The sequence below is a fragment of the Letharia lupina genome, assembly GCF_014066315.1.
Source record: "Letharia lupina isolate WasteWater1 chromosome Unknown contig_4, whole genome shotgun sequence".
NCBI lineage: Eukaryota > Fungi > Ascomycota > Lecanoromycetes > Lecanorales > Parmeliaceae > Letharia > Letharia lupina.
The window spans coordinates 1,094,657-1,111,258 of record NW_023502973.1 but is presented as its reverse complement, the minus strand read 5'-3'; the positions used below and the strand labels follow the sequence as shown (position 1 = coordinate 1,111,258).

General features: G+C 50.8%; 6 protein-coding genes across 6 annotated transcripts; 3 read left to right on the top strand and 3 right to left on the bottom strand.

The window, feature by feature from the left end:
* Positions 1-69: 69 nt before the first annotated feature.
* HO133_007928 (uncharacterized protein) lies at positions 70-3,505 on the top strand (the record flags this gene model as incomplete). The annotated part of the gene is made up of 2 exons (XM_037298796.1): positions 70-1,231; positions 1,302-3,505. 2 exons carry the CDS (start codon positions 70-72, stop codon positions 3,503-3,505), a joined length of 3,366 nt encoding a protein of 1,121 aa, XP_037156132.1.
* Positions 3,506-4,183: 678 nt separating this feature from the next.
* On the bottom strand, positions 4,184-5,095 carry HO133_007927 (uncharacterized protein; the record flags this gene model as incomplete). The annotated part of the gene is made up of 2 exons (XM_037298795.1): positions 4,184-4,843; positions 4,910-5,095. 2 exons carry the CDS (start codon positions 5,093-5,095, stop codon positions 4,184-4,186), a joined length of 846 nt encoding a protein of 281 aa, XP_037156131.1.
* A 465-nt stretch (positions 5,096-5,560) lies between these two features.
* Positions 5,561-6,992, top strand: HO133_007926 (uncharacterized protein; the record flags this gene model as incomplete). The annotated part of the gene is made up of 2 exons (XM_037298794.1): positions 5,561-5,795; positions 5,854-6,992. The coding sequence occupies 2 exons, from the start codon at positions 5,561-5,563 to the stop codon at positions 6,990-6,992; spliced, it is 1,374 nt and encodes a 457-aa protein (XP_037156130.1).
* Positions 6,993-9,668: 2,676 nt separating this feature from the next.
* On the bottom strand, positions 9,669-11,337 carry HO133_007925 (uncharacterized protein; the record flags this gene model as incomplete). Its single annotated transcript, XM_037298793.1, has 2 exons — positions 9,669-11,047; positions 11,205-11,337. The coding sequence occupies 2 exons, from the start codon at positions 11,335-11,337 to the stop codon at positions 9,669-9,671; spliced, it is 1,512 nt and encodes a 503-aa protein (XP_037156129.1).
* A 1,334-nt stretch (positions 11,338-12,671) lies between these two features.
* On the bottom strand, positions 12,672-14,277 carry HO133_007924 (uncharacterized protein; the record flags this gene model as incomplete). The annotated part of the gene is made up of 3 exons (XM_037298792.1): positions 12,672-12,944; positions 13,477-13,943; positions 14,004-14,277. The coding sequence occupies 3 exons, from the start codon at positions 14,275-14,277 to the stop codon at positions 12,672-12,674; spliced, it is 1,014 nt and encodes a 337-aa protein (XP_037156128.1).
* A 984-nt stretch (positions 14,278-15,261) lies between these two features.
* Positions 15,262-16,257, top strand: HO133_007923 (uncharacterized protein; the record flags this gene model as incomplete). Its single annotated transcript, XM_037298791.1, has 3 exons — positions 15,262-15,276; positions 15,379-15,692; positions 15,747-16,257. The coding sequence occupies 3 exons, from the start codon at positions 15,262-15,264 to the stop codon at positions 16,255-16,257; spliced, it is 840 nt and encodes a 279-aa protein (XP_037156127.1).
* Positions 16,258-16,602: the final 345 nt, after the last annotated feature.

Below are 16,602 nucleotides of genomic sequence, written 5' to 3'. Positions count from 1 at the left end.
ACTCTTGGTCAACAACAACCATCAGCATACAACAAGATGATTTTGACACCTTTCATAGTTCATCGAAATATGTGTCAATCGAAAGCAGCTAGACCCGGACAGTCGGCTGCCGATGATTTACCGGCCGAGGCCTCCACAGAGGTTGCCATCCCACCAATCCTGACTTTGGAACCAATCATTTATCCCAGCGACCTTCAAGAGCTTCGCACAAATGGAATAGACCCATGCACAAGGAGATTCATAGTGGGACGCTTCATCAATGGACTGCAGACCAATTATCCAGATCAACACAAGCTTCTTGAAGATGCTCTCGTCTTTTCTCTCAGCGAAATAAGGGAGGACCGTGAGGATTTGCTCCGCTCAGCAAAGGCAAAGAAAGCGCTTCCAAGGGAAGAGAAAGACTACAAGCCCACTAAGTTCCCAAGACTTAACGACGTCGACCCCGAAGGCTGGGTCAAAAATCTTCCGCTTCCTGTTCTCATTCTACTAGGACACCGCTGCAGCAAGCTTCGTCGATATCAACCCTTCGAAACCCCTTGCAAACCTCTTGCGCCATACGAAGAACCTTGCCATAACTCAATCCTTGAAGATCACATTGCATTCATCTCGGGGCTCTCCTCCGAATATATCCAGAGTGTTGACAGGATTGTTGAAGTTGACAAGGAACTCATCATGCCTGTACCAAGCTCTTTCAGGTCCAAGTTTGGGAAAGAAGCCGAAGAGGTGTGTTTGTACATGGTTTGCAGCTGTACCCAGGCTCTTTTCAGGAACCGCAAGACCTTGAACGATGTCGTCTGGGAAGATACATTGAAGTCCTGCAAGATCCTTGTCCGTCGAACAAACAATGATGAGAAGGTCAGGACACTTCTCGGGATCAATCAGGACAATTGGAAGGACATTCATCATGTGTTTACGCTTGCCATTCCTGTCTTAGAAGCGCAATCTCTCGCTCCCATTGACCCTCAAACTGGGGCGAGTGGCTCGTTCTCAGCATTGATGGCGCTGAATCACGATACCTTGATGAAAGATCTTGACCGCTTGAATGATATTCTGCTGGTTGCTCGGAACTGTCTGGCGACTGTCACAAAGGCTCAGAATCTTGCAGGGGAAAGCCTACTCGATCAGCAAGTCCAGAAACTTATCGATCTTTGCGTCCGTGTTACGGCCAGGGGCTACGATGGGGATACCGGCAGTCGTACAGAGATACAGTGGGGAAACGTCATTGGTGCATGTAAGTCGACGGACAGCTTCTGATTCCATATCATCATGGCCTGTGACTGACTTGGTATCTACGCTTTCAGATAAAAAGCTTCTCATCACATGCCTGCAATTCCTCTACAACTTTATCCAGGAGAACGAACAGCGTAAGCTTTTGTTATGGCTAGATCTCTTTGCAAGTTCCAAGGTTGCAAATCAGTACGCTGCTGGTGCCTTACCTGCTGGTATGGGTCGAGATCATTTTGCTGCCAGGCTTGGTGGTACTAAGAATCACGGTGCGGAGGAGGCGAAGGAAATGCCTGAGCAAGGCTCTGACTTGTCGGCAACTGATGAACCAGTGGGCAACACCAATGGGACATCCGACACCACAGCAACAGCAAACGGCCTTACAGACAGAGCTGGGCGTCATGGTGACAATACGAACCCTCTGAACTCTATAGATCATCTGTCCATTAGTGACCCTGAAGCGGACTTGAGCAGAGGCGTTCATATTCAAGAGGAGAGCGAAAAGAGTGGAGACCTGGCTTCAGGCGCGGCTTTATCAAGTGAGGGTTCCATTAATGACCTGTCGATCGCGCATAAAACGGAAAAGGCCCAAACCGAGCATTCAAGGGAAACCCAGCCAAATGAGGAATTTGCCAATGATACTCCGATCGCAGACAAGAGTACCGACACCCAGTTTGGAGCAGCCCAGACTGACCGCGAAGATGAATTTGGGGCACTGAAAACACCTCAGTCAGCCGCGATTACTCTGCAAACCGCAAAGGACCAATTGATGGCTCGACTAGCTGACACAGCTACTGGTGTCATAAATGACGAGGAGCAAGACCTAATGACATTCCCTGACGGTGGAGATCCCAAGAGCCATGGCGCGCCCTTGAGCGATGACGATGAAGGCTATAAAAGCCCCGGTGAGCCTGGAGACCAAGAACGTGGACTACTGACAGATATTCCCTTGGTTCTGGGCCCCCAAGAAATTGAGGCCTTACCTATGATTATCCAAATAGGGATCTGCGCTGCACGGGACGTGGTCATGCACGGTAGGGATATGCAAGGCATGAGATGCAACATCCTTCTCGCTGGTGAATCTGGTCGGAATCTCCTTAGAGAATTGCTCATCTTCATTGCTGCTTGGGATCTCCAGGATGACGAGATGTATTTCAAGCTTATGATGCAAATCATGGAGGCCATACTGGAAAACGGACTCATGCCGTACGCCTATCAGACTTTCGCCGAAGTCAAGGATATCGTGTCGCCGGCTCAGAGTATGGTCATCAAGATCCTCACGCAGATTTTTCGTGGCAAGCAGGGTCTGCCTCCTACGACTGGAAAAGCAACCTGGACAGCCGGCAATGCACATGCAGATACTTCTCGCCGAGTTGACGTCTACGTCGTGAAGTACATCTTCACCATCTTTCGCCAATGCATAATTCCGGAAACCTGTGCTTTGATCTATCTCCAGGGCGAAATCAAACAAAAGCACGCAATGCCAGAGGACTTTCCTTTGAACCTCTGGGACATGGAACGTGTCTACGAAGGCGTTTACCAGTTCCTCGAATTCTTTGCTGTTCTTACCGAGAGCGAAGAATGGAAAGACCTACTTGTGAATTGGGAGATTGTATCAGAACTCGTAACCTTGCTCCGCGAACTCGAAGGCAGCATTCCCCACGCTGACGTAACTACGACCCCTCTGCCTCAAACGACAGCAGACGCACAACAAGCAGCAAAGCAGCAAGCGCAGCAAACGCAGCAGCAGCCACCGCAGCCGGCCCAACCATCTGTCGATTCAGCCAATCCAGTGGCAGTCGAGCGCCCTTTCGACGTTAACGATGTTGCCGGCATACCGATGCCAACGGATGGGCCGATGCCAGCTCCGTCTCCCTTGTCCCAAACCGACAGTCAAGACCAAGACGCTCTCGACGCTGCCGACCCATCTGACTTTGAGTGGCGCAACCTCAAGAAGCTCGTCATACTTGTTCTATCGTCTCTGGTATGGAAGAGTCGCACGGTGCAGGACCAGATCAGGCAGTATGGCGGGGTCGAGATGGTGGTAGCTTGCTGCACATACGATGGCAACAATCCGTATATTAGAGAGCACGCGGTCATGTGTTTGAGATTCTTGTTGGAGGGGAATGAGGAAAACAAAGAGCTAGTGAGGCGCCTTGAGATGGGTGGGAATCCAGTCTTTCCTGGTATTCGCGGAGGTGGAATTGTGAGGGCGGAGGACATTGGAGAACGAGTCGTCAATGCGCCGCTTCAAGCGGCTCAGCGGACGGTGGGGTCGTAACGTCTTTCTGTGGGCAATGGGTCAAGAGCCTATCAAGTGCTGATGGCTCTTGATGTTGCATTGCATGGAATCGTACGGTACGGCGCAAAAACAAAGTAACAGGCGATCAGCAGAAGATATGGAAGGACAAACGAGCTTGCGTACGTCAGACTTAAGTAGCATCGGCTTCGCTCATGCTATCAGTATAGATGCCCCATCAGATTCCCACTAATTGAAGTTCAGATGCAATCTGACTGGCCCAATCATTGTAAAAGAATGTAGCAAAAGTCATGCATAGAGAGGACTTCAATTCACCACAGGAGAGATTTCTCTTTCTTTCCATTTACACAGGTTTTTGTAGATACCGATTGAAACACATCGACTTTTTTCAGTCAAGGATCTTCAATTTACAACAGTTTTTAGGGAGAGCTTGTGAAAATAATTCCCTTTCTCTGGCCATACGCCTGAATCGTACGACTTCTACGATTTTTCCCTTGCTAGGAAGAATTCGTGAAGACTGTCGATATTTTCGAGCAACTGTAGGACTTCTACAATTTCGTCAAGGGGTTTCGCCCTCTATGCGTGACTTTTTCTCGATCCTCTTATATTCCACCCTCATATTTCCTAATTACTGCGGGGTTGGAGAAGTGTAAAGTACAGATGGAACAACAAGGGCTCTTCGAATCCATTCACATTGTCCTACAACCACCCCGTCCCTCCCCCTCCCCCATAGCTTGTCTGCTCACTTGGAGCACTATACCCAAATTGCTCGGCCTCGATAGGCTTCTGTACCTTGTACGGCCGAGCCGCGTCATGACTCGGGTCCCTCCGATGTGAGTACGCCGTCTCAATCCCCTCTGACTCGCACGGACTCGGGTGCCTTCTCTGATCATCATAAGTCGCCTCCAAAGCACCGGTGTGATAAGGACTGCTCTCCCTCCTATGCGCCGGCTCAAATCCCTCCGCGCCTCCGTGAAACGGACTACTCGACCTCAGATCCGTCGGCCCCTTGATGTCAAGCATCTGATTGTAACTTCCCAACTGCGTTGACTTTTTCTGAACACGGAGATCGAGCGCCAATGCCAAAAGCGTGGACACAAGGCCCGTAACGGTGAAGGCGGTGAGGGCTTTGTAGAGACGGCAGACCATGATGCCGGAGTCGTTGTGCCAGGTGACTGAGGTGCAGCGGTGGCCGAGGGTCCAGCCAAGGTTCCAGGAGAGGAGGGAGAGCCCGAGGACCCAGAGGATGAGAAGAGAGAGATTGGAGAGGAGGTTGTATTTCGGATTTAGGGTGAGGGTGAAATGTAAGATGGTAGTTGCCATGAGGGCGATTATAGTCAAGAGGGAGACAGTAAGAAGCTGTAGTTCCCAGTCAGTACAAGGCTAGACATCGCAAAGTGGAGGGAAGGAATGGATATCGCGTACGAGGATGAAGGTCCAGGGAATGTAGTATTCTTCCTTGTGGAGATGATGGATGAAGAAGAGCAGAACGCTGGAGACGATGATGGAGGAGAGCAACTGGCCCAGTCGTAGGAGGTGGAATGCGAGGGTCGGGTATGGTGAGGGCTTTTTGGAGACTCGGTCCCTGGGTAGCTCGATCCGAGGAAACATGATGGATGGCGGTGTGAGCGAGTGACTGCACGGTTTGCGCTGATGGACTCCTTTCAAGGCAATAATAGAAGAGAGCGGCAACGACGTGAAAACATGGAGAGGAGGACGGCTGGCAGAGTCTAGGACTAGGATTAGGAGAACTACCTACCTTTAGGTGGTCTATAAGTTGCTGCCCTGTGCGGCTGAACACATGCCTAAGGTACATTAAGGTAGTGTAACGACGGGCCCGACACTCATTAGGCGCGCCCTAGAGGACGGTTTGCAGGTGGCAGGTCGGAGTTTAAATACTAGCGTCTCCGTCTCCGTTACAGCCTTACAGGCCTTGGGCAAAAAAGTCATGGATGATGCGGTCCATTTACATCATTCGCGTTCTGACAGCTGCTACTCACACATCAGACACAACTCATTAATGACTTTTCACTGACATCTCAAGTCCAGCTTGTCCATTGATATCCGACATCTTGAATGTCAGGCTTCATATCAGAGCCAGCACGCACAGACGAACACCAGATTGCCACCCCAAGTCATGGAAATTCGGAACAACCTCCGGGGCAGAGGCACAACATATCGTCAAAAGGCGCGGCATCGAGCAACTCGGTGACAATGAATGATTCCGGCGAGCCCGAGGTGGAGATGGATATATCTGCCGGACAGAAGATGCTCTCTGCGGTATCCGGCAGTCTCCTGACATCTCTCCTTGGTACCTCCGTCCTTCAACGCCGAAGTATGTCTTCTCTACTAACAAATCTCTTCGATAGTCACACCTCTAGATGTCGTCCGAGTACGCTTGCAATCTCAATCCCAGACCTCGAACCTTCCTATCTCTAAACCGTCCTCGAATTTCTCAAATCTGCCTCCAAATATTGGCGTCACAGCCTGCTGCCGCGAAGTCTTCTGGGTGAACAATACCTCGCCATTCTGCATAGCCGCCAACCCCTCTCCAACCGCCACCCTCGCAACTCTCAACCCATCCTTATCCTCAACAGCATCTCCAGCCGCCGACTGCGCGGTCGACGAGACTCGCCGCAAGAACTTCACCTCCACTCTCGATGGGCTCCGCAAGATTGCCCGCCATGAAGGGTCTACTTCTCTCTGGAGAGGTCTTTCCCCTACCCTCGTCATGTCCATACCCGCAAATGTCATTTATTTCACCGGCTACGATTCTCTCCGTTCAAATCCTCACAGCCCGGTACACAATTACATCCCAGATGCTTACGCCCCTCTTATCGCCGGATCGATAGCGCGAGTTGCAGCCGCAAGTGTCATAAGCCCTATCGAGATGTTCCGAACGCGAATGCAGGCCGCTACATCTGGCAGCGGAACAGGTGTGTTCGCCGAAACGCTCACGGGACTGCGGACCATGGTGCATTCCCGCGGATACACATCACTTTGGCGAGGATTAACGTTGACGATGTGGCGGGATGTGCCGTTTAGTGGAATATACTGGTGGGGTTACGAAGCTGTACGGAATAGATTGACAGACATGCGAGATCCTCCGCACTCGCGGACGAGATCGAGATCGAAACCAAGAGATAGTGGTAATCACACCTCGACGTTCGTGGACAGCTTCATCGCCGGAGCCCTCTCGGGAGCTATAGCCTCTGTTATCACAACACCTTTCGATGTCGGGAAAACTCGACAGCAAGTGCTCCACCATGAGCCCGCAAAGGAAATTGGAAGAGAAGCTTCAACAGCGCTAAGACCAGAAGAGCAGGCGATGCCGCGTTTCATCTACCATATCTGGAAAGAGGAGGGAATGGCGGGCCTGTTCAGAGGCTGGGTGCCGAGGATGCTCAAAGTAGCGCCGGCGTGTGCTATCATGATCAGTAGTTACGAGGTTGGGAAAAAGATGGCGAAGAGGATGAACGAGAAAAAGAGGGATGCTGCTGGAGATTGAATAGGTAGCTTTCGGAGTAGATCTTTTCTATTCGGTAGCAAATTGGGGTCACACTCCATGTTTCGAGAGCAGAAAGCTACATTATCCTCCAGAGTAGTCTTCTCAATCAGGCGAAACGCCATGTTTCCGCACCGAAAGATTCTTTCTACCTCAAACGTGTCTCTTTCCTCGGTTCGTCAACTAAGAAGAACGATGCTGACTCCGAAATCTGCGTAGGGTAAGGCACTTTTCGGAGTGGTCCCTTCTTGTTCGAAACTGGTTCTTGAGCCGCGAGACATGTTGGGGGAACAACTTATCCAATCTAGCACCCTTTCTACTCCTCAAACACGTCTCTCTACTCAGAGATCCATTAACGAATGGGAATGCTAACTCCGAAATAAGGGCCGTCATTCGTCATCTACCTTTTTACGACTCACTCCGGCTTGCTAGAGACTACAGGAAAAGCTACTCTTCGGGATTGAACGTTCCACGTCGCCACGGTTAGCAGCCCATGAGATGTCTTCGCAGAGATCACGTCTTCATTCTGTACTCTCAAAGGGGCAGCAAGCGGGCCTGTGAATGGTTCCGACATCATCTGGCCTTGCACTTTCATTTTCTTCTTCGGAGGCGTTGCAAATTTACAAAGCGTTCGCGTCTCCCTACCACATCATGCGCTGTTTCTTCTCCCACACCTATCCTGCCAGATCGGACCGCTGCTCCTCTCGCACGTTAGGTATCTGGCACGGTCCACGATACGGGAATGCATGAGTCTTGTATATGAGTCTCGAATCCGTTACTGGAGCGCGGTCGCCCCCTTTTTCACAAGTTCTGCTTCTTCTGATTGACCCAGTCTTTGGTGTCGATTCGCCTACGAGTAAGAAGAGAACGTAGCAAATGTCATGCTTAGAGGCATTCCCAAAACGTCTAAGTCTCAAGAGGTGCGCTGTCAGACCGAACTTTAAGTATTATCTACCTGAGTGAAGGGAAGTTACATTTTTATATCAAGTTCTCTTGGTTTACGGACTATTGAGATAAATAGTCAATCTGGTTTGATTGGTATTCTTTCCCTCTATGCATGACTTTTGCTCGACCTCTTACCAGGGCACACATGATAGACGCCAAGCCGCTAGTAACCTCACCTCTTCCCCTCGATCTCGGGCAAGCTGTCAAGAAAATAGCAATGTTGAGCGCCTGATCTTTCAACTTTAACAGGACTCATAAGCATCAAGCCCAAATATCCTGTTATCATCATATGAACTTAGCTCAGCCAGAGCTTTCGGCAAAGAGAAAACCTGCCCCTCGTAGTCATAAGCCTATCTTTTTGGGGCTAGTACAGCTACAACTGCAACTTTTCTTTAGCAGATCGCCTGCATATCGTTCATTCTCTCCCATACCAGATCCTCCAGTCTGTTAAAGCCCAAATCGAAAACCCACTTGCTGTCGTTCCCACCACAATCGTTTCGGTAAATCAATCACGATGAGTATGCCGGTCTCGAAGGAACCAAAGCTAGGCCTGCTATCTTTACCACCGGAGCTTCTCCTGCAGATTGCGAGCTATCACCTCGACGACTTTCTATTCTGGCAATCGAACCAATGCCGATATCTGAGCAAATATCTTAGGAAGAACCAGCTGTATCTATGGCCATACTTAGCTCTGTGTAAAGCCCATCCGTACCTCTATTCATTGTTGATCACACAGAGATTAGTCAAGCAGCCTGAAGACAAGCGGGTTACTTTTGATCTTTGCGGGCTATTGGAATGAGACTGTGTCTTATGAATCATGGACCGCTCATGCTCTCCACAAGGCCGGCAAACAGATGTTACAGCTCATCTCCAGGATGGCATTGCCCCCCTTGTAACCCGGAGCTTTTGACACTTATCCATCCGTCCATTCACTCTCTTTGTCGGCGAATTGTTTTCCAATATCCCGGAATAAGCGCCTGAGCCGCGACCACACTGTCAACAAGCTACGAAAACATGGCACCGTTCAGAAACCCCTCAGCATCGACAGGCCCGCACTCCCTACTCCAACATGGAGCCAGACACCACGCCGGCCACGCATCTCCCAAAACCCAAAACCAAAACCAAACTCAGAGCCAAAACCAGAGCCAAAATCAAAGCCAGACTCCAGTCCGAACCAAAGAAGAAGGAGAAGGCAACACTACTGTCCCTCCCGGCCGAGCTCATCCTCAAAATCGCCGACCACTTCCTGGACGACTACCTCTCCTGGAGAAACGGTTATCCCAGCACCTACCGCGGCAACATCCGGCAACTCGACCTCTTCCGATCATGCACCGCTCACGAAGTGCAGTATATCAGTCTAGCGCGCACGCATCGGGTCTTTTGGGATCTGCTCAAGGGCCGCAAGATCGCGGATGCTGTGTTGAAGGAGGCGAAGGCGAAAGCGAAGGCGAGGAGCGAGGGGTTGGTTTGGGAGTGCTCTTGATGTCGATGACTATCGTTGGGGACCATTACGGGCAACGTTGTGAGCAAGGAGATGGATAGCTCGATTCTGGTCACAGAAGGCCACAGGTGCACCGGATTTACTTCGCCTTATCTTTACTGCCGTGCTCGAACTAGCGATCTCCATACAAGCAAATCAACCAGCTCTGTCTTAGCAAGCTATGCCTAACACTCAATCCTGTCTCAGTACGATTCGATGGGTATCTTCCGCAGACGCCGACGCCAACACAATCATCAAAACTCGCCATCATCTTTCCGACTTCCACAGATTCCACAACGTCCACAGTCCGCAGCGTTGATGTACTGGCTTCCTTCGCATGCATCTCTTCGGCATCGCCAGTATCTTGTGATCTTACTCGTGTCCAAGACATGACTACATGCTATGCACAGGAGCGAGCCGAGTCCGTTTGACATGGAACAGATTGGACACATCATTTCTGAAGGTTCTGATGTTTCCGTTGGTGCCGTTGCTGGAGGATTGGACGCTGACGATGCTGTGGTATTGGGCGTGTCTTTGTCAGCATGAAGCAAGGGACGGATGTTAATTCGGACGGCTTTTGTATTGCTTGCGCTTGGCCGGTCCTTTCTTTCGACGTACTGCGGTATATCTTCCATGCGTATTCGATCTGGAGGGTCTATGTCGCTCGTTGCTGATGCTCGGCTCGAGCTTGTTCCCGCTCTATCCGCACCACGAGATTCTTTCCGCTCAATGGTAGTCCGGTCTCTTACTGCCGTCGTCCGTGAAATTAAACCAAGATCGTCCAACCCCTGCAGCTCTTCGATCTCTTGCTTCACATGAACATCATCTTGATCCTCGTCCTCGCAGACCTTGACCATGCCACGACCCTTGTCGTCTCGCATCCGCGAGCCATCAAGCTCAAAGGCCTGCCCCTCAACCTCAATGTCATCGCAATCACTCTCCGTCTCACTGCCGCTCAGCATCCACTCTTCATCTTTAACCTCCTTTTCCTCCTCTTTCTTCTCCTCAAATCTCGCCAACGCCGCCGCAGCTCTCAACTCCCTTCCTCGCAGACTTCCCGCAACCCTGGGCTTCCCCTTCGCCTTATTCCCCCTTTCCAACTTCACCTTCGTCTCCTCGTCCCCGCCCAAAGCTTGTCCATTGACCCCAAACTTCTTCTTAATCCTCCTTTGCTGCCTCTCCGCATACGTCTCTTTTTTCTTCTCGGAGCCAGCTCCACCCCTCTTCCTCTTCCCCCCCCTCGAACTCCTAAACGTCCCACCACACACATGGGCCGGCGACACGTCATCTTCCGTCCTCCCCCCGGTATGATACTCTCCACTCAACAAGGTCTGCCCTCTCCCCCAAAGCCCGTCCCCCGTATACCCCTTCGCCCACAACCCCCTCAAGTCCCCCGCAAACTGATTCCGCACCTTCCAAAAGTCCCTCCCGTGGTTCATCTGCAGGCAATGCGCCAGCTCGTGCATCATCACCATCTGCACGCTCCGGAAGCTCAACCAGCGACCCGTGTACGGCGCCTTGAGCACCAGCTGGATGATCTCCCCGGCGTTGAAGTTCCGGCCGATGAACTCGGGGTTGGGTTCGTGTTCTTCGAGCGTCATGACGGAGAGGTGGGCGTGCGTCATAACGGGGTCTACGCAGGTTTCGGGAGTCAGCATTGTTTATTTCGAGGTGGGGAATGGAATTGCAAGACTGGTCCCCGGAGTAGAAAGGTCTTTTTGCTCCCGGAACATGTCTCGCGACTCGATTTCAATACCACGTGGGAAGGATCAGCTCCGGAATGTACGTACGGCAGATTGCGGCGATGCGTTCCAGGAAGTCGAGGGCGTAGGCGGAGGTGGGGCCGGGGAGGGGCTTGATGAAGATTATGCGGGAGGAAGGTTGGGGACGGGGGGCGTTGAGGCGTTGGATACCGATTGGCATTGTGGAGACGGTGGAGGTTTTTAGATAGGGTGGGTGAGTGCAAGGAAACATGTGAAGAGTGGATTTTGGTTGAGCGGCATTGTCGAAGGAGCGGGGATGTCTTCACGTGTGGCAAATGGACGCGGTAGCACGTGACGCCAAGACCGAAGGTTCAAGTGGAAATTTCGGCCGCAATTTGGAAGCAGGATCAAGCAAGAGTCAGGGGGATGAGACGGGCGAAAATTGAAAGGAAATCCTAGAAGGCTTCTTCCTTTCCATTTTGGCACGCTCTCGTGGGAATCAACCAGGATAAGTTGACTGTTCACCCCAAGGAGTGTAGAACAAAGGGATACATGAGTTTCCCTCCGCCGAAAAGGACGATGATTCAGGGTTCGTTTGCTTACAACTGTCACCTTGTCTGGGAGAACGCCTAAGTTTGCTGCCTACTGGCTTGTGCATGCTGATGCTCGAGGTAGGTTGCGAGACGTTTTCAACATGGCTCTTGGGACCATACTCTTGCTACGCTGAGGGTAACTTCAAAACTTACACACGAGACGTAGGCAGCAGTAGCGGCAAACATCTCATATCCTTTACCGATTCCATCCAATGTTGTCTGCTCTCAACTCGATGAATTCTTGGAGCATATGTCGGGAAAGCGTACGCTTGTGTGAAGATACTGAAAGCGGAGCTGAAACCAGCGTCGAGCAGATGATGAGGCCAATTTTGATGGTGTCATGGCCCTGGAGAACGAACATCATTTGTCGTTGGAAGCATCAAAATACTGACAGTCGGGCGAGGGGAAACTTATACAGTGGTGTCGACTCGGTATCTTCTGAATAAAGAAACGAACCGCTCGTCGGCTCTAGGTTTTTGAATTAGTCAGAAACAGTCGAATGTCAAGTAAGCTGGAGCTCGCACAGTGACAAACTTGGGTAAAGTCGAGGCCAAGTACGTTGGTTGGAAAACGCCAGGACATAGTTCTCTCAACAATCCACGCTCCTCCCGTTCGACAAGGGCGAAGAGATCGGCGCTTTGCTCGAGGAACCCCAATTCTTTTGGGCGTACCGGCACTTTGTCCAGTATATGACCCGCAAATCCTCTGAAGATCCGGTGACGAGGGAGTTTAAGGAACTCGAACGACTTTACGCTTTCCACCAATTGGTCTGACCCAGATCAGAAAACCTATCGAGCCCAGACCAAGAGGAACTTACGGTAGAGAACGGGCTTTTCCTGTGCCTTCTGCCACAAATCCTGCCGTGATACCCTCACGTCTCTTTGGTATAGGCTCCGACTTGTAGAACCTACACTCGTCAGGTTCCCGTGTCATAGCGAGTGACTACGCATCGTCTACACTCTCACAAGACTCGGACCTCATCAGATTCCTGAGACATGCTGATCACACAAGCGTTAGCGGCTGGCTCGATGCTCGGAGTTGCCATAGGACTCGGCGTGGACACGACTTGAGCTGTTTGGTGCCCGAGGGACGCATCAACTCTGGGGTTTTGTATACTTGTCGTGAAACAAAGGTTTTGGGATGGTGAGGAGACGCCGCAACGGGGTTCACAGGCCGCCCAGGCACCAGTGATGGCACCCTCTCTCGTCGCTGAAACCGGACTTGACGGAGTTCTCTGCAGAAGACCGTTATTTTATCTGCGAATGGAATGCTTTGATGCAGTTAGTCCTCTCTATTCAACATCCTCGAATTGAAACAGCCAGTTTATTCCAATTAATATCCATCAAGATATGCGTAAATGAAAAGAAGGGGAGCTTGCTCTTGCTGTGAATTGAAATTCTCTCTATGCATGTCTTTTGCTACTCTTTCCTATAGAAGCTGTTCACAGATGGGAAACAATACATATTGAGCCCGAAACCGCAAAAAAAGCCTCTTCCTTGATTGAACTCATAGTGTTTTAAGGGTAGATACTGTCACTGTTCTTGAGATCTTGCCTGCCTGCAATCTTGACGCAGTGGGACTTCATATTTGAGAGGTCTCCCTCTAATCATGATTTTTGACCCATTCTTTTACTACCAATTCCCTCGGCTCTTGTATACTCGTAGAGCAATCTTCGGCCCTCTCGAGAGCTTACCGTCAAGCCCTTAGGCGTAGAATTTGAGGCATCGTCCATCGTCATGCGCGCCTTTGCATTCTAATCCACACACCCTAGCTCCACACTTCATGCATTTGATGGTGCCCCAATATCCACAGATTTCGCAGAAGTGTCTTTGAGGTTTCCCCGGAGGCGGAGGCGCTGCGCGGGCGGCATTGTAGGATAGCGCAGGACCCGAAAGAAGGGCCTCCATTACTTCGTCTGACGGCGCGGAGGGCACCTGGGATTTGAGCAACGGCTCATCGTCCAGAGGATCTTTGGCTCGTGAGTTGACAATCCCACCAGCACGTACAGTGCCTGTTTGCGAGGGTCCCCCACTTGTGGACTGCACTTCTGTTGTCGAAGAGCGTTTCATGTTCGGCGTAGATCTGGAAGGTTTCAGAGCTGGTACCCGAGGGGCGGCAGAGGATCGATGCTGCTGTTGTAGGGCAAGAAATGCCTCCTCATCGGCAAGATGGTTGGCAAACGTCTTTTGGGACATGAGTATGCGGCGGACATTCGTCGTGGTCTTCTTCTGTACTGCTTGCCAAGTCAGAAACCTCCCAGTGCCACCAATAAAAGTATCCAATGTTCTTCAACCTTTCCCCGCGCTCTCCCTCTGCTTTGATGGCACAGCGATCTGGACATCCCTTTGACTGTCTTTGTCCAGGTCGGTCAAGTGTTTCAAGACAGCATTCTGTTGAGCGACCGTGGTATCTGCGCCAGCGGTTCCTGCGAATCTTGTACCGCGTTTATTCCGACCGACTGTTGGCTGTACGGCTGCTTGAACGGTGCCTTGTCCATGGTCAGGGACCAGAGTGTAGCCAGGCGCCCTAATCGAAGTCGAATTTGCAAGCACTTCGATGTGAGGCATCCCGGCGGCCTGAAGCCAGCTTTGATAAGGTTTCGCTGAGTTTGTTCAGCGGGAGTGATGTAGACCAAAAAAGTGGTTAAACCTCGGCAACGACATGCATCAGACTGGTCGACGGGCTCTTCGATCCTCTATTCCTTTGCATCAAGACGACTTCCACTCCAGATTGCCTGTATTCAATATTCCGTCAACTTGGTGAGGGTCACGAGGCTGATTGCAACTTCAGTGGTGGTGACTTCACATACTCGTACTGGAAGTGAAAGGGGTCGAATCCGATTTCTCCCGGTCCTGACAATGCCAAGCCAAAGTCGGAGCCACGGAAAATCCGTTCGGTCCTCGCGAGGTTCGGAATATGTCGATATCAAGAGTGGCGGAGTTCGTACTCTAATATTGTTACTTATGTCTATTTCCTTTCTATTTCATTGGGCAATCTCGTGTAGCACACATCGGCGAAACGGTTTTTCCCGCTTACACATCAGCGTCCTACTTTAATGAAGTAAGAGTGTACTGCCCTAGCGCGTGACAGATGCCTTTGTTTTGTGGAGCTGTTCCGAATATTGCTCGGGGAGGTGAATCATACATAAGCGGCAAACCCTTGTTTGCTTTGTTCTCCTACTATCTAGCTCACTCATACATACTACCTATCCTTCATTAAACAACCCTCAACATATACTCTTAAATTGAACCTCTTGAGAGATCCTCATCACCTATATTGATACCGGTACCTGCATCATATATGTATGCAAATGCAAGACCCACGACAACAGTCCTTGTCAACAAAGGAGCTGCAGCACAACTCTCACACGCCGTCCATACCCTCGTCGATGGATCAGGCTTTACGTGCTTCAGACCCTGTGCGAACTATTGCCTGGTCCAGCGCCCTAGGCGGCCATCGAGACGACACTTTACCACCACTCCTCGGACACAGTTCAAGGAGAAGTATTTTCCTCCAGCCGACACCAAGAATATTAAAATCACCCGTCCAGCATGGCACCACCCGATGTAAGTATCCACCATATGTTGTTGGCAATACCAAGGAACCCTTGTGTCGTCAATGCAACGTACCCATACAACTAACACCGAGCCAGTTACACGGAACAACAGATGAATGCTATTCAAGTAGCCCACCGCGAGAAGAAGACCTGGTCCGACGTTTGGGCGTTGTCTATGGTGAGCCTGTTGCGATTTGGTATGGACACCGCCACAGGCTATAGTCATCCTACCGAAGAGGCCAAGAAGATGGGCAGTTGGCTCGGGCTCAGCAAAGTCAAGAGCTGGTTTGGTCCATCACCAATGACCGAGCGGAAATGGCTCATCAGGTTCCTCTTCCTCGAAAGCGTCGCTGGAGTCCCCGGCATGGTTGCTGGCTCGGTACGGCATCTGCACAGCCTACGGCGGTTGAAAAGAGACAACGGATGGTAAGCATCAGCTGGTCATTCTTCTAGACTGTGGCTGACTGACGATGGTAATAGGATTGAAACCCTCCTAGAAGAAGCCTACAACGAACGCATGCACCTTTTAACGTTCATGAAGATGGCCGAGCCAGGCCGATTCATGAAGACAATGATCATCGGTGCGCAAGGCGTCTTCTATAACATGTTCTTCATGAGCTACTTGTTCTTCCCTCGGGCATGCCACCGGTTCGTCGGGTACCTGGAGGAGGAAGCGGTCCTGACATACACCCGTGCAATTCATGATATTGAGGCCGGAAGGCTTCCCAAATGGCAGAAGCTTGAGGCACCAGAGATCGCTGTCAAATACTGGAACATGCCGGAGGGTCATCGAACGATGCGAGATCTGCTGTTGTACATTCGGGCCGACGAGGCCAAGCATAGGGAGGTCAACCATACCCTGGGCAACCTCGAGCAAAAGAATGACCCGAATCCTTTCGTCAGCGAGTACGAGGACCCGGTCCGACCACATCCATCTAAGGGAATCGAGAATATCAAACCAACAGGTTGGAACAGAGAAGAGGTGATCTGAGAGTCGAAAGGTAGATGTTTTGCGACTATTTAGCGCTTGGCGTTCAGGTATACCATCTCTACTCTATTGAATGTTAGAATTCATGCACTATGCAATGCAACTCAAAAGTGCAGTCAGTACATGGATCGAAGAAAAAAGAAAGGAAGAAAGACATTGATTCCAAGCATTGAATGTCAAAGAGCTACTCCGCACTACCCGGTACACGTGACGCAATATTTATGCAAGCTTTCCTTTCCAGCCATTAATACCTAGGTATTCAATATTACCAGGGTGTCGATCTACAAGGGTGCTTAGCTCTAAGTACCTAAAAGTCTAAGGGCAAAAATGCCCCTCACAGAGGCTATC